This window comes from Leuresthes tenuis, unplaced genomic scaffold, assembly GCF_036924035.1.
Source record: "Leuresthes tenuis unplaced genomic scaffold, fLeuTen1.0.hap1 SCAF_3, whole genome shotgun sequence".
NCBI lineage: Eukaryota > Metazoa > Chordata > Actinopteri > Atheriniformes > Atherinopsidae > Leuresthes > Leuresthes tenuis.
In genome coordinates, this window is record NW_027325357.1 from 18,535,384 (window position 1) to 18,550,813 (window position 15,430).

General features: G+C 40.4%; 2 protein-coding genes across 4 annotated transcripts; both read left to right on the forward strand.

Annotated features, from left to right (window-relative positions):
* The first annotated feature begins 462 nt into the window (after positions 1–462).
* apof (apolipoprotein F) lies at positions 463–3,449 on the forward strand. Its single transcript, XM_072382284.1, has 2 exons — positions 463–661; positions 1,139–3,449. The coding sequence occupies exon 2, from the start codon at positions 1,176–1,178 to the stop codon at positions 2,499–2,501; it is 1,326 nt and encodes a 441-aa protein (XP_072238385.1). The 5' UTR covers positions 463–661; positions 1,139–1,175; the 3' UTR covers positions 2,502–3,449.
* A 1,711-nt stretch (positions 3,450–5,160) lies between these two features.
* Positions 5,161–14,061, forward strand: stat2 (signal transducer and activator of transcription 2). Of its 3 annotated transcripts, none has more exons than XM_072382285.1 (24): positions 5,162–5,352; positions 5,580–5,722; positions 5,828–5,972; positions 6,115–6,210; positions 6,560–6,652; positions 6,760–6,838; positions 6,999–7,078; positions 7,193–7,344; positions 7,541–7,699; positions 7,799–7,888; positions 8,210–8,269; positions 8,377–8,397; positions 8,504–8,597; positions 8,826–8,873; positions 8,962–9,045; positions 9,182–9,280; positions 9,377–9,512; positions 10,355–10,407; positions 10,725–10,810; positions 11,346–11,482; positions 11,618–11,806; positions 11,934–11,988; positions 12,146–12,237; positions 13,353–14,061. In XM_072382285.1, the coding sequence occupies exons 2-24, from the start codon at positions 5,592–5,594 to the stop codon at positions 13,577–13,579; spliced, it is 2,406 nt and encodes an 801-aa protein (XP_072238386.1). In that variant the 5' UTR covers positions 5,162–5,352; positions 5,580–5,591; the 3' UTR covers positions 13,580–14,061. The 3 variants fall into 3 exon arrangements, with proteins under 3 accessions (XP_072238388.1, XP_072238386.1, XP_072238387.1); XM_072382286.1 differs by having other exon boundaries at positions 13,359–14,061; XM_072382287.1 differs by lacking the exon at positions 12,146–12,237 and having other exon boundaries at positions 5,161–5,352; positions 13,353–13,450.
* Positions 14,062–15,430: the final 1,369 nt, after the last annotated feature.

Here is a 15,430-nt window from a genome sequence, read left to right on the forward strand (position 1 = left end):
AGATGAACAGGATGAGCTTTACCCAACATATCTTTATTCAAGGGTTTTAGAGTCTTTTCTCAAAGGGAGCACATCATGACATGTTAGGATCTAAAATAAATTGAAGAGGGAAAGGGAATGGATTCTCAGAAATGGTTCATCCCTGAATTTTTCTGTGCTTTGTATTCCATGTTGTGAATAAATCCAGCCTTTACTTTAAATAGCCTCGTTTTCCTCGCTTCACTTCTTGGCTGTAAAAGAGATAAATTTGCTCACGGCATGAGAGGAGATTTCTTTCAAGTATGTGGGTCAAAAACAAAACCTACCAACTGCGTGAGAGGGAGCAGAGGGACCGGGGGGGATGAGAGGATAGCAGCAGAGACAAACAAAACTGCTTTAGAACACATGGACTTTACCCACGTGAATCAATATTCAAGCCCTGGTCTCCCTGTTGAGCAATGGGGCCAAAGAGAAGAGCGAGGTGAAAGACAGATGATACAAAGGGAGGGCTGTGGGATGTCATGTGTAAAGAAGGAGATTCTCATTGGAGGCAAAGAGAGAGAGAAGATTGCTATGCATGTTTTGAGAAAAGAAGAAACAGGAACAGACATCCTTCATTTTGAGGCCATCGTGCTCTGATGCGCTCTGGACTTTGGGACGGCAGCTGTGATTATTGTAGAAGGTAAGTGTGGGACAAACCAGATGGAAAAAAAAAGCTTGAATTTTAAATTTGCGTGGAAAACTAACATTTCTATTGCTAGTTGTAGTCAGCCGCAAAAACAATACATTTCACAGCGTATTCCTCTTTCTTGAAAAGTCATAGGCAGAGAAACTTCTATATTTATAGTTCTCAAGCTATTATAAGTGGGTATAGAAAATGGATGAAAGATGTTATGTTCTATTCTAATTTCACCAAAGATTTGATCTTTTTAGAATTGCTTGCAAAACCAACTACGCTTAAGATTTTTCTTAGTGTTTGCAGCAGAGAAGCAGGTTAAAAAAAACTGCTACAAAGACCAGCTGGATGTTAACACACAGTGATTTCATATATATATTGCATAAATAAAAACTTGTCTGCAAAAGTATTGTTTGATAATTACGCCAAAGAACTTATATGCTGTCAGCTTAAGCTTTTACTTTTTCTTTTTTTTTTCTTTAGTGAAGTGGCTTAAGAAAAGACCGCTTTAAAGAGTGGGATGATGTCCTCTAAGTTGAAGTGGCTGATTGTGATCCAGCTTCTGCTGAATGAACAGGCCCTGTGCAGAATCCCACTTCCTTTGGTGCAGAGCAAAACTCTGCTTCCAGGAGCTCGCTCCCATGAGGAGGCAGAGACAGCCAAACAGGAACATCAACCTCTCCTGGGATCCAATGCTCTGCCTGCTCTCTCATCCGCGGACAAATCTGGACCTGATTCACAGGTTTCGCAAAAAGAGGAGAGGGTTCGATCTGCTCGGCGTATAACATCCATCCTTAGGGCAAGGCTTCAGGGGCAGATTAAAAATCCTCTCCATATTCAGGGAAATGTCAGCTGTGAGGAACTGCTGTCTGGAAGCACTGTGGATGATCCATTATCTTCAGTGTTTCCTCAGGAGCTGCTGGGTCTCACTTTAGTTCCCGTGTTGGTGGTGGCAGGCTGCCCAAAGGAAGCTCGGACCCTGGTGCTGAGGCTGTACGACATGCTGGGAGAAGTTGATACAGAGGAGCTGCTGATGGGGGTGGAGGCTCTAATTCAGCAGAGAATAAGCAAGTCAGCCTCTACACCAGCACCTCCATCAGCAGCATTACCTTCAGAGAGAGATGAAGCAAGCCACCATATAGATGCTGTGATGTTTAATATTGAGCAACTTGTGCTGGTGGGAGAAGGCCCCTCTATACAGGAGGGTCATTGTGAGGGTTGGACCAGGGTGAATGGAACCATGCTGGTGGGAAGAGCTGTGGAAGGAGCCATGGGAGGACTGGAGGAGGCTGTGAGCAGCTGTGAAAGACTTGGGCTGCTGTGTGCTGGTGTGACCAGCGGCGGGCATCTCACACCTGGGATGTACCAAGCAGTGTTAAAGAAAGGGAGCCGCATTTTGCCGTCCACATCTCCCGAGTCGGAGTGCTGGATTCGTCAGTGCAGTGCCCAGGATGAAGTCTTGCTCCCAGCAGCCTCAGGTCAACGGATGAAGCGCAGCCCCCAGAGGAGCTGCATCAACAAAAACGAGGAGCGCGTGTACAATGTAATGGAGTGGATCCCCGGAGTCAGCACCCTCTACAACCTCGGCACTGCTGTGTACTACGCCTCAGTCAACTGCTCCGCTACAGCCAAGGAGAGAGCCATCCTCAGTGCTGTTGACCTTGGAACTGATGCCCTGATGGTTGCCACAGGTGGGACTGCTGGGGTGGCAGGCTACGCCCTGGGTGCAGGGATGAAGACTGGTGTGAAAGCTGGAGTCAGGTATCTGCTCAAGTCCATGAAGAAAGAGGACGACGTGCTGGTGAACCAGTTCAGCTGGGAAGAGGGCATCATGACCATAGACTGAAGAAGTGATAAATCAGCTTCTGCGGTTTTTACAATTAATACCGCCATACAATTTTAAAGCGAGAAGACCTGTATTTGTTAGCTGACATATTGGAAAAGAAATAAACAATAATGTGGGTATGTCTAACCTTGATTACTTGAAAATATCCTAAGCTGATGATAAAGTTTACGTTTTAAAGTTTTGGTTGTTTTTGTCTGTGTGGTTGTTCACGCTAATTTCATTTACACACAGTTTAGCACAAAAAGCCATGCTAACATTTTGATGAGAATTCAGGTAGAGTAAACTGTCCACACACCTAATAAACTGTAACCTTAGAAAATAAGCTTTAAGCCATTGTTTAGAAATAATATGTTTGTGTATGGTGAAAAAGTATCTCATCAACGCTGAACAACTGGTCTCAGGAAGCTAAACCTTCAACTTTTCATTTAGCATTTTATCAGTGTGTTTCCTCTGTTCATCACCAGCTCCAACGACAGTAGATTCATGATTTTTTTTCATGATTGCTTTTGTTTTACAAGGTTTGTTGTTTAAATGCTGATAAATTGTATATGACATTTGTGTTCATATTTTGAAGATCAGTGTGCCAATTCAGTATCTTATCAAAGTGTTTATTCCTGAAGCTTGTATTTGGGGCAGCTAAAACGTCTGCACATCTCCAGGCCGATTACACTTTTCAAGATACTTGCTGTTTATCACACACAGTTAAGTGAAAGTGCATGGATCAAGGCTGGGGTAAAGTTGTTTTCGTGTGAACATGGGAACTTATCACCAGAGGCACTGAAGTAACCTCATGGAAAAATACACGATGAGTACACAATGCCAAATGAGAAGAATAACATCACCACAAAAACAAATGTAATGCCTGCTTACTCAGTCTCTTTTCCAAGAAATGCAACATGTGTTATACATTACGTGGTGTCTCAAATAAAGAATAAAGTCCTGCACAGACCTTTTTCCTTGAAAATGTTTTGACATCTGAAACCAGAACAAAAGCAAAAATAGCTAAGCTCTCATTTTCTGCTTCCGATTTCCGTAACTGAGCACCGCAAGCTCACAAGTCAATGTGAATGTCTGTGTGAGGCCTACTTAAACCCAGCTGTCTGAGACATTTGTTGGATGTGCATGTTCCTGCTTTTGCTGTAGTTTCATGCCCCTCCAGTTACCTGCTTCTTCTACAGCCTGAACAAAATAACACGATATGGATCAATTATTTTAAAGTTAATAATTGGGAAACATTTGTGCACATTAGCTAATAAACCATCTTGTGAGCAATTAAGTCCTTTGAATTTTGCTCTCTGTGCATGGTTCCCAAACGCAAAATCTGCAAATCTCAATGTAAGTTCACAGTTCTTTTTCTTTCTTATTAAATGTGTCAGCTTAACAAATCTACAAAAAAAAAACAACAACACATCACATAGGTTCTTTTTTCCTTCCTTTTTTTTCTGTGTTTGAACACACAATATATTTAACTTGTTTGATGACATGAAACTATTGCAGCACACTCTACCTGGTGACTTGAAAAACAATAATAATTCAAAAAACATTTAAAAAGCAGGACCATCAACACCATAACAAACGCAATCAGACAAGTCAAATACTGAACTCTGTCATGTGTTAAGTGCAACATCTACTGGTGAGAGCGGAAATTGAAGGGACGGATACAACGAATAACTATGATAACATTTGTAACAAAACGTATGACTGTACTTGCTGGGTGGATAAAAAAAAGAAAGAAAAAACACACTGCCTGGAGACAGAGACAACGGATCTTCATTTTCTTTTCTTCATTTCTGTTTTTTAAATCTCAGTAAGTTTAATTCTATTGACTTTAAACACACAAAGATACATTTGACAAAAATATATATACTGTAGATATATAACAAACTGTAGATATATGTGAAAAACAGGAGTGGTGGAAAATATATTCTTATTCAATAATGCTGCTTGTGGAAGAAACGATGGCTGTTGTGGTGTGAGGAGCAGTGATGGCTGAACTTTACATATTTAATCTCACTGTTAAAGTGGGGTAACAGCCCGCTATATTATCTTTTCTTCTTCTTTTTTTTTTACTAATATGTGATATTTGTATCCTGTGATAAACGTCTCAGTTAGGTTTGAAAAAACAAAGTATTTAGTTAAGTGCTCGTTGTTAGAGATGCAGTTCAGGATAAACAACCCCGATGGTTTGCGCGTTAAGGACTCTAAGCACTCTGTTACAGTTCAAAAACTCAAATAAAAGACAAGGACACCAATACTGCGCCAGCGCAGCTCCGGAGGTACTGTCCTGAGTTTGGTAACACAGTTTCTGTGTTGTGTGGGTGGATCACATGCTCCATTTTGCTTAATCGCTTTCTCAACGTCATTTCTTGGAAATTTTCATGGCAACGAGGCCGTAAGTTTCTATTTTGTTCACCACTCCCCTCACAACGGACTGACGTAAAAATGCACCAACGGAGCGAGGCTTTATCTGAACGTGTCAACCAACCACGTTTTAGCTATGAGCTCATGAGGAAACTGAGAGAGACTTGAACTGACATTTCGGCTCCCGCAACTTCTATGAAGTCAATGATATCGGAGCCAAAATGGCGCCGATACCTCTCCGCACAGAACTATTGTGGGTGGGATTAGGAGATTGTGGGCGGGATTAGGAGATGACCAATGAACGAGAGACTGAGGTGAAACGACGAAGGAAATAACATTCACACGCCTGCTCACTTTTTGCAGTTGTTTTGTTTTACACACAGTAGATAACGGCAGCAGATCTTTTGTAAAGTCCGAAACAAGAGCAAGCTATGCAACTATTTTAACTTACCTGCTGACGAAGGATCATTTCTACGTACCGACAGCAAAGGTGAGTAAATGCTGGTGGCTGGAGCCATGTCCGCGGTGTTGACAGTTTTGACAATTAGCTAACCTGCTAATAAGGTGACTTAAAGTCTTCGCTTTTTAATAGTTTTTAAAAGAGACTCGTAACATGCCTTTTTTTTAATCCTATTGACAGGTCGTCACTCAGTTAACAAAGATAGTGCTGCTCAAAGATCTCAGCCTTTTGTTTCTGCGCTTGTTGGTGTTTCCCAGATCAAAAGCAGGATGGCACAATGGGAAAGACTGAGGCAGCTGTCTGCAAGTTACACCCAGCGGTTACATGAGCTCTACGACAGGGATGGTTTGCCTATGGATGTTCGGCACTACCTGTCAGCCTGGATAGAGAAGCAGGAGTGGTACTGTCTCTGTTGCCATTCAGTCAACATCGTTTAAAGAATACCTCAGATATGGCCGTACATGAAACTCTCCCATCTGTATCCTGTTCTTGTTTTTTGTTCCAGGCCTCGAGCAGCAAGGGACTACGACCTGGCGATGGTGCTCTTCCAGGTCCTGCTGGAGAATTTGGATATTCAACACAGCCGCTTTGTTCAGGAGGAGTCATTTTTACAGCAGCACAACATCAGACGCTATAAGCAGAACTTCCAGGTTTGTAAAACAATAAAATTCAAATGAAAAGTGTGTGAGGAGCACATTGAATCATTCAATTGAATCAACACATCTGGCTGTGTTAGTAATTTCTGCTTCCTTGTTTTGACTTTTATCTCCACCTGACCTCTCTGTCTGCCAGAGGTATCAGGATGAGCCCTGCGCTTTGGCAAGCATAATCCTGTGGTTTTTAGAAAAGGAGAAGGAAATCCTGGCCAGCGCCGATCTGGCTGAACAGGTTGGTTCAATGTCCTGTTAACCAATAGCAATGTATTTTTAGATGGGACATGACCTTTTGTATAATTCATGATATATATATATGTGTGAACTGTTTTCGAAATTTGTCTGCTTCCATTTGTTCGGCACTTGTTTTGAAGGAAACTCGTGCACTGAGTCTCAGTGTGTGGGCTAAAAGTGAAGATCGCTCAGCCCTGTATTGATACTGTTTTAACTGCCTCTCTCATTCACACGTACTCTTTTGTCTCCAAACAGTATTACCCAGTTTCTCACCTGGGAGAGGAAAGACATCTGTGTATCTGCTCACCCTACAGTCTTTCTTTTTTCTTCTCTTTTTTTTTTTGTCTTAGGTCCAGTTTTTGCATGTTGAGCCGGAAGCCATGGAGACCAGCTGTCAGCAGGACCTTGAACGTAAAATTGCCGGCCTGAGAAATGATGTGCAGGTGCAGATGAAAAGTATTTTGGGATGTTACGTTTGTGCTCGATGGATAAAAACGTGTCACATGTCGTTCATATTGTTTTTTCTTCTCTGAACCTTTCTGGGATCCAGTGTCTGGAACATGCAATCATATGTCTGGAAGAGCAGCAGGACGAGTTTGATTTTAAGTATCAAACTCACAAGATGGAAGGTGAGCTCATTAAAGAGTTCTGGTTGCATTTGCATTCTCTGATGGTGACTAAGGTCTGAATCACAACTTCATCTTTTAGTAGGCCTCATCTTTTTTCTTGTTTTTGTCTTTTTTTTTCTCACAATGAAACTGTCATCCCACTATGGAAATTGTTACGCAGCTGCGGTAGACGAGGCCCTGAAGAGGGAGCAGGTTAAAGTGCTTCAGTTACTTGTCAACAGACTGAATGAGTGTAGAAAGGTAAGGAGCCATTACTGTTCTCAAACTGCACCGTTGTCACTTCGGTCAACTATCCGTCTATTCTTGTGTATTTCCTTCTTTTTGAAATTTTTGTCCAATAAAATCCCTTTTTAGAGCACACTGACAGACCTGAACAAGCTTCTGGACCGGGCCGAGGACCTGATCAACCTGCTGGTGAAGAAAGAGCTCTCGGAGTGGCAGAGGAGGCAGCAGAAAGCATGCATTGGCGCTCCAGACAATGACTGCTTGGATCAGCTGGAGAAGTGGTGCGCTCATCTCCACCTGCTCCACATCTGTTTTAATGTGTGAAGTCGGGGCAGAATTTGTTACGCTGTCCTAGAGCTGGAATTGGAGACTTCCACCTTTCCACCGCTTCATTTAATGGCTTCACTTGAAGTTTTTTTTTTTTTTCCCATTTTCTGACACCTCCATTAAACGTAGTCTTTTCCTCTTGTTTTCTAGGTTCACCTGTGTGGCAGTGTGTCTGTTCCAGGTGTGGGAGTTTCTGAATAAGCTGGAGGAGCTGGTAGGGAAAGTGTCCTACGACAATGACCCCATAAAGGGCATGAAACCCAAACTGCAGTTGAGAGCTGACAATCTTCTTAAGGACTTACTCAAGAGGTCTCCCTTTTTAAACCGAAGTTGATCATATTTTCCTGCTTTTGTGGGATTTTGTTGTGAAATGCGCTGACGTTGCTGTTTGTTTGTTTGTGTATGAAGTTCCTTCGTCGTCGAGGCTCAGCCGTCCATGCCTCAGGGGAAAGGACCTCTGGTTCTACGCACAAATGTTCAGTTTTCTGTCAAGACCAGGTCAGTGTTGCACTTGCTTGTAATGTAACCGCTGGTTAACCACTTGTTAAAAACAGAACCGCGATATTTGAAAGAATGCAGCCTATGCTAAACCACACAAGCAGAAAACACGCTGGGTTTTGGTGAAGCTGCACCCAGTTTACTTGGACTGGTTTGGATTGTTGTTCAGCACTAAAACAGCTTTTCTTCAGGAATGATTGGATAAGACTGTTGACTATTTATTGCATTTGTTTCATTATCATTACACTTTGATCTGTTCGGTGCCTGTTTGTTCATGTTGTCACATTTTGCTAATTTCTCACACTGGACTTTGTATTTCAGACTTCTTGTTAAGTTCCCTGAACTTAACCACTCCATGAAAGTGGATGTATCCATGGACAGGTGAGATTTAGAGACCTTTAGAGACTTTAGACCTTGAGTAATTTTAACTTCCCACAGAATTAACTGACAGTGGTCCCTGTTTATCTTTTTCTTACCTTTGAAATTAGGGAGGCTCCTAACATCAAAGGGTAAGTTTTTTTCTTTTTCTTTTTTTTTACTCCAGCTTCCATATTAATGGAATATTTCCAGGAGAGCTGAATGTGAATTTGTTACTAAAACCTGCTCTGTTTGTAGATACCGACGTTTCAATGTCCTCGGAAGCAAAACCAAAGCTTTGAACATGGCTGAGAGCCAGAGTGGAGGCATGGTGGCAGACTTCAGACATCTGGTGATTCATAATAATTTGGAAAAAAATAAACTTTAAAGCAACTCAGTAAATTCTTAACAGTGATTCGATTTGAAGCGTTTCATAGCTTTTCATTTCTTTGACTTAAATATTCATTAAATATCAAACACACAGATAAATCAGACTCTGGCTACCAAAATCAAGTTTTCAGCGATTAACTTCTGGTGGTAATCTCATGATGTGAGTAATTCTGTGCACCGTTGTCTGTAGACTCTGAAGGAGCAGAAATCTGGAGGTGCTGGAAAGGGAACCAGCGATGTGAGTTCGAGATGCCTTCCCTGCTGATGATTTAATCCAGGAATCCTTTATTCAAGGTGTTAAGTGTGCTTGTGTTTGGTGCTAACAGATTTCTCTGAGTGTAATGGAGGAGCTGCACATCGTCTACTTCAACACTCAGTTTGAGTTGAAAGGCTTCTCAGTCGAGTTGCAGGTAAAATGTCTTGTCCTTTTCTGCATCTGACTTCTCTTTGTTCATTATATAGACGAGTCATGATACATTTGATATGACAATTATGAGACAGTTCTAGTTAGTTTTTTGATTATGGGACCTGAATCAAACTTTGTAGGCCTCCTCCCTTCCCGTGGTCATCATCTCCAACTCCAGTCAGCAGCAGAGTGCCTGGGCGTCCGTCCTCTGGTTCAACATGCTCAGCCAGGATCCCAAGGTGAGACTTCGCCTTCTTTAACACAGACTGCTAAACGTCTTAAAGTTGAGCCATCAGAGAGAGATTTTGTGTTACTCTGTCAATGTGTTTTGCCAGGATGTCGTGTTCTTCGCCAACACTCCTGCAGCCCCTTGGCCGCAGTTTGGAGAGATGCTGAGCTGGCAGTTTCTCTCTGCCACTAAGCGTGGTCTAAATGATGATCAGCGGCAAGTGATCGCGCTCAAGCTCTTTGGTAAATCACATTCTTCTTCTTCTTCTTATTGCCTGGTCATGTTGGGGCTACATTTCTCTGTGAATCAGTCTGAACCCGTTTGCCTGTGAATCAAACACCATATCAGGAAACACACCTTAGTTGGAGAAGTTGCTTGATTTTATTTGCTTTTCAGAATGCTCCCCCTTGCATTTCAATGTTACAGCACTTTTTTTCCAAAAAATTTTCACTGCATCGCAATCTTGGCCTATGCAAATGTTACTGAGTTAGCAGAGAAATTCCACAAATAAAGGCAGACACCTTTATTCACTTAAACTATGGAAGGTATCTTGCTCTCTTTAAGAGGATGGCCCATTGTCCAATTTTCCATGTTATTATTGACTCATTTGGAGCGTTTCTGCCTTGTTTCTGCACACCTGATTTAACATGTTGAACAACCCCTATAATCTCTGATAGGTGTGCAGAATTGCAGCATAGTTTTTTTTTTTTTTTTAACTACTCAGGAATTTGCCTCAAATATGTTGAAAACATTTAACTTCAAACGGCACCAATGCACGATGACATGTCACCCTGAGCAATGCTTACAAACAGCACGACTACTTCATTGAACTGACTTGACAAAAGTAGTAAAACGCAGCCTAATAGGCACCTAACAGTTGCTTTATACTGTGGAAAAATGTTTTCATGTTATTGGAATTCAACTTTGGACACATCCAGCGGACTTGAAATGTTTACGTCAGAGTTTATGATGACTGCAGAGCATAACTCAGTGGCTTTAAGTCTCTTGCAAACATTTTTTATTACAGGTAACAGCAGTGAGTGAATTCAGTAATGCAGCTCTTCTTTCCTTTTCATTCTGCCAGGCAAGCAGAAGAACTATGACCTCTGCAAAGTGACATGGTCAAAATTTTGCAAGGTAATAATGTGGAATCCTAGAAAATCTGGTTGAAAATGGCACGACGCAATAACTTGATGCGTTGATATGCGTATGTGTTATCTTGGCGTGCACATCTGTTAATCTATGACTGTGGGGGGAAAAAAACAACTGACAATGTACAGTATATTACCAATATTATATGATTAGAAGTAACATTGATATATAACCACAGTATCGGGATATTTTTTGGCCCGATTATTGTGTTTCACGCCGTATTAACTCTGTTCAAAGTGGTTTTTGTTTTGTGCACTCTAGAGGTGTGTTAGCAAATAGACTTTCTATCTCCTCTGTCACAGGAAAACACTCCTGACACTTTCTGGGTGTGGTTTGATGGTATCCTGGTGATGGTGAAAACATACCTTGAAGACCTTTGGAGGGAAGGGTTAGTATGCGGAACCCTGTCATGTCTTGACTTCATACAGAGCATGAATGTGCCATCAAATGTGGCGTAGCAGAAAAAAGTTTTACCAAACTTGAAGCACAGCACTATGGTTAAATGGTTAATTGTCTCATACATCATCATCATCATGTTTTGTGTTTTTTTTTTTTCCCGTCGGGCATAATGAGTTTAACATCCAGCCTTGTCATGTATCTACTGTCCGCACCTAAATCACTGGCAGTTAGATATCGCTACTGAATGTGTTGGGTTGACTGTGAATAGTGCTTGGAGATGCACTGTGATACTGAAAAGGAATTTCTTGAAGTCAGAATTATGTCAGCATTCACTGATCCAAGAAGTTCTTAGTTGGCCTGCACAGATTTTAGCTCAAAGACTTTTATCGCCCTGACAACAGTTCCAGACTAATGCCAGAAAAGGACATTTAGGTGTTCCAGCTCATGTAAACATTACTGTTTTATAAATGTAGTGTTTGAATTTAAGTGCTGCGTCTAAGGAAAACTTTTTATCTGAACTGCAGCCTCATCATGGGTTTCGTGAGTAAAGGCAAAGAGAAGTCGCTCCTGAAGAAAATGAAGAGAGGTACGTTCTTGTTGCGCTTCAGTGAAAGTGTCATCGGAGGAATCACCTTTTCCTGGGTGGAAATCACCTCGACTGGTGAGATGTTTTTTTTTTTACCCTCAAACCGTATGAAACGTTTGCTCTGTGGACAGAAATTTTGCATAGCTGCAACCGTCTGTCACCTTAGTTATTTGTTTCATTCCTAATTTTCATGTTTGTTTTTTTTTTTAGGTGAGCCTGATGTAAAGACTGTCCAGCCTTTCACCAAAGTTGACCTCTCCCAGATCCCCTTTCATGAAATCATCAGGAATTTCCAGATCTTAGAAGCTGAAAACGTCCCGGAAAACCCTTTACTCTACCTGTACCCCAACACACCAAAAGACAAGGCTTTTGGAAAGTTCTACTCTGAAAAGACTGGAGGTATTGAGAAATATTTTCCTTCACTTGAATATTTTTGGAAAAAGAAATAGCCTCCAAACCACGAGTCGTGTTTGTCTCTTATTTGAATGTCCTTGCAGAAATCTCATCTTAACTCATTCCTTTTCAGATGACAGCCCTTACATTAAGTACATCAAAACCAAGCTGGTATTTGTTTCAAAAGAGTAAGTACATATCTTGTTTTCCTTAAGCTCGATTTAGAGAGTCTGACTTGTTTGAGTTAAAAAGAAAACCCGTCCCTTATATTCTACAAACTAAATCTCATAAGTAGAGCACCCACACCCTTATTTATGTAATCACTGTCTGTCATTGGTCGCGTAGGAACACACTGGAGGCCAGGTCACCCTTGCCCTGTGACATGTCACAGGGTGAAGGCCTGGAGCCAATGAATGGCCTGAGTGGAGAGGCAGCTGGTGAGTCATGGCTCTCCTTGCTGTCCAATCCAATCCAATAAATTGCTCTCGTGTAATCAAAGAGCTCTGTCACTAGCTCTAGTCTGGGATCAGTGGGGAGCAGGGTGTTTAAATGCAGTGCATGTCTGGTGACAGCTTTTATATTCTGAAATTTCTGACTAATACCTCATGGCTGCTTCTGCTGCATGCACATTCGCTATTGTCTGCTGCACTTGTGAAATCGCACAGCTGCAGAGGTGTCTTGGTTGTGCACACTGGTTACTAACGAATTGATGCTTTTTTTTCGTTTTCATTCCAACCTGATGTGTTTCTGTAGAACATCATGGAAATGAACACAGCAATTTGTCATAATCAAACAAAACCGCTGGCAGTGATCGGCCACGAAATTCAAAAATGATTTTATTGTAGCTTCAGTAGGGAATTAATTGTTGTAGTTACAACTTTTAATCTTACATTGATTTAATATAATATATATATATATATATATATATATATTATATAATGTTAGGGCTGGGTAAATATTAAATTCTTTAATCATGTTAATTGCATGATTTCCTGTAATTAATCACGATTAATCGCATTGTTATCCACAAAATCCAATAATGAATTCAAAAGTAGCATATAACGCATGCTAGCTATGTATATATATATATATATATATATATATATATATGAATAATATAATATTTCCTTCTTTTAAGTCAAGTAAATATTGAGCTTAAGGGCTTCTTGAGTCTCATCTGACTTTGGCGACTCTTTAAAGACACAAAATACCCATGAACATGTCTGTAAGTGAGCTGAGCTATGCTAGCATTGTATTGATCTTCTTATCTAATGTGATGACTTGAAATGAAAAAGTTTACACACATGACCCAAAGTATTATGCTATTTCTTTGTGGATTAAAAAGCAGCATGCACTTGAGCTTTGGTGCAGTTTAACTGAACAATTGCAGTTAAACAGAAAAGGTGAGATGAGAAAAGTACATTGACTTTTTCTGCTTCAGTGCACATCACATTTTTATCACTTTCATTTCCCCCATGAAAGTCGCACCACTAATAAATGACAGAGTCACAACAACACAGAAATAACTTTGTCTTTTTACCACTTCTCTCAGAACAAGATGAGGATCCTCATCCTCTGCAGGAACTGGAAACATTTCACCCTGATCCCATGCTGAGTAGCTCCACTGAACCCCAAGATGAAGATTTACTGATGTACCTCAACAACCCCAACAACTTCCCCAACTTTGATTTCCTGCAACATGAGCACAGCCTGCCTGACTTAGGCCTCCCAGGATTTCAACTTTTGCCTCCACAACCCTGTGGAAGCATTTATCAATAGCTGTCAATAAATTTTAAACAAAGCACTATATGTCAGTCATCGTCAGCTTTAGTCTTAGCTTATTACATTATAACATGCATACAAAAAAAAAAAAACTTAACTTAGTAACTTAGTTAGCAAATTCAGGATCAACATAACAGTTTGCTAGTAATTGCCTTGCCATGTAACAGCCCGTCTGATAATCCTGGTTGTTGATGTATGATAAAGTTAACAGAATAGAATGAATGAGCTGGACTCGCATCCTCTGTAGATTTTGGTACCCCATTTATTTTTGGATTTTAGAAAACTGGCCACGGAGAGAGCGGATGTGATCGAGCACTGTATACCATATCGCATGAGCTGCCCTTAAAACATTGTCCTCTTTTGTGAACCCATGTAGAAGAATTGCATTAAAATGCGACACTTCTCCGATCCAATTATGTGCTTTTGTATTAACCTGCTCATTTAAATCAAATAAAATGTTATCACTGTGAAAAGGGAAATTTCTCTCTTTGCTCTTCATTACCAACAAACTTTAACTTTTTTTTTTTTTAAACCGCATTATTGAAGCCCTTCTAGAAAATGACCCGACCCTGTGGAGGCTGTAACTTTCAAATGTGCAGATGGACTTACTGCTCAGGTGCAAACATCATCTGTTTGCAGGGTTGGGTTGAAATTAGGATTGCATAACAGTTAACAGTAAACACTGATAAAGAATGGTGTTTCTGACCTTTAAAACTTGGCAGTTTATGGCTGACATATGTTAGCAGTATCTGCTAAAATCTGATTTTAACAGTTCTAAATGCTGAATGTGCTCTCTTACACCAAAAGTGAATGTTTCCTCTCAGTTTGTCTTTTTTTTTGTTTTGTTTGTTTTGTTTTCAGAACCTACAAATGTTTATCTGTATTTGATTATTATCTATGGATAATAGAGTTTTTATTGCTTTTTATTTATGTTGAGAATGGAATTTAAATAGCTCGAGTAAGTGCTCCTCTTGTATTACAAGGGCAAAGTTTTTCATTTGCTCCATGATTTAAGAAATAAAAAAGCCGCAGTAAAAACTTGAAATCACAAGAGCTTGAATAAGGGCAGTTGTCATTCTTTTTGGATCTTGAGGTCGTTTCACCTCTCATCCGAAAGGCTTCTTCAAGAAGATTACCTTGACCAGGATGACTGAGAGTCTTCATCAACAGAACTTGAATTAAACAGCTTCCCAAATATATACAGTACACCTGTAGTTTTTCTGCCGGCTCTGTTTTCTTGATTTAAAAAACTTTAAAAGCTGAACTTCCTAATCGTAATTTCAATGAAGAAAATGTGTAAAATGTGAAGTGCAAGAAGAATATTTGTGGACCTTTCCTTTAAGCCACATCCACTGTTACTTATGAAGAGCAACATTTTAGAATTTCTTTTTATTTCCGTGATATCAAAGCATTCCCAAAGTCTTTAGAGTTTATTTTTTGTAAAACAATGGTTTTATGTCTCTAATTTAAAAACTGACTTGTAATTTATACTCTGCAACTGGCTAAACCTCAAAGTAAGCTGCCCAGCATGTGCCAGGAACCAACCAAATGCAGTTCACTATATTCCAAATCTGGTTGGCTCTTGTGATTATCTGAAAGCTGTGTTGTACTGTGTTAGGACAATCAGCTTTCCTGTTGTGTCATACATAGCTGCAATGTTGGTGGTTTCACATGCAGAGGTCTCTGTAGAGCTGCAATGTTGCAATGTTGGTGGTTTCACATGCAGAGATGATTTGTTTAATTCGTTTTTCTTTTTCATCTATTGAGCAAGCATTTCTGGGATGCATACGAACAACATAATCTAAACAATCGATGAACCTTCAACACAACTCAAACAAACCTACACGT

Coding starts and splice junctions, on each gene's coding strand:
- apof (XM_072382284.1), top strand. CDS start 1,176: ATGATGTCCTCTAAGTTGAAGTGGCTGATTGTGATCCAGCTTCTGCTG.
- stat2 (XM_072382285.1), top strand. CDS start 5,592: ATGGCACAATGGGAAAGACTGAGGCAGCTGTCTGCAAGTTACACCCAG. Junction 5,973..6,114: donor GCTATAAGCAGAACTTCCAG/GTTTGTAAAACA, acceptor TCTGTCTGCCAG/AGGTATCAGGATGAGCCCTG. Junction 6,211..6,559: donor GCGCCGATCTGGCTGAACAG/GTTGGTTCAATG, acceptor TTTTTGTCTTAG/GTCCAGTTTTTGCATGTTGA.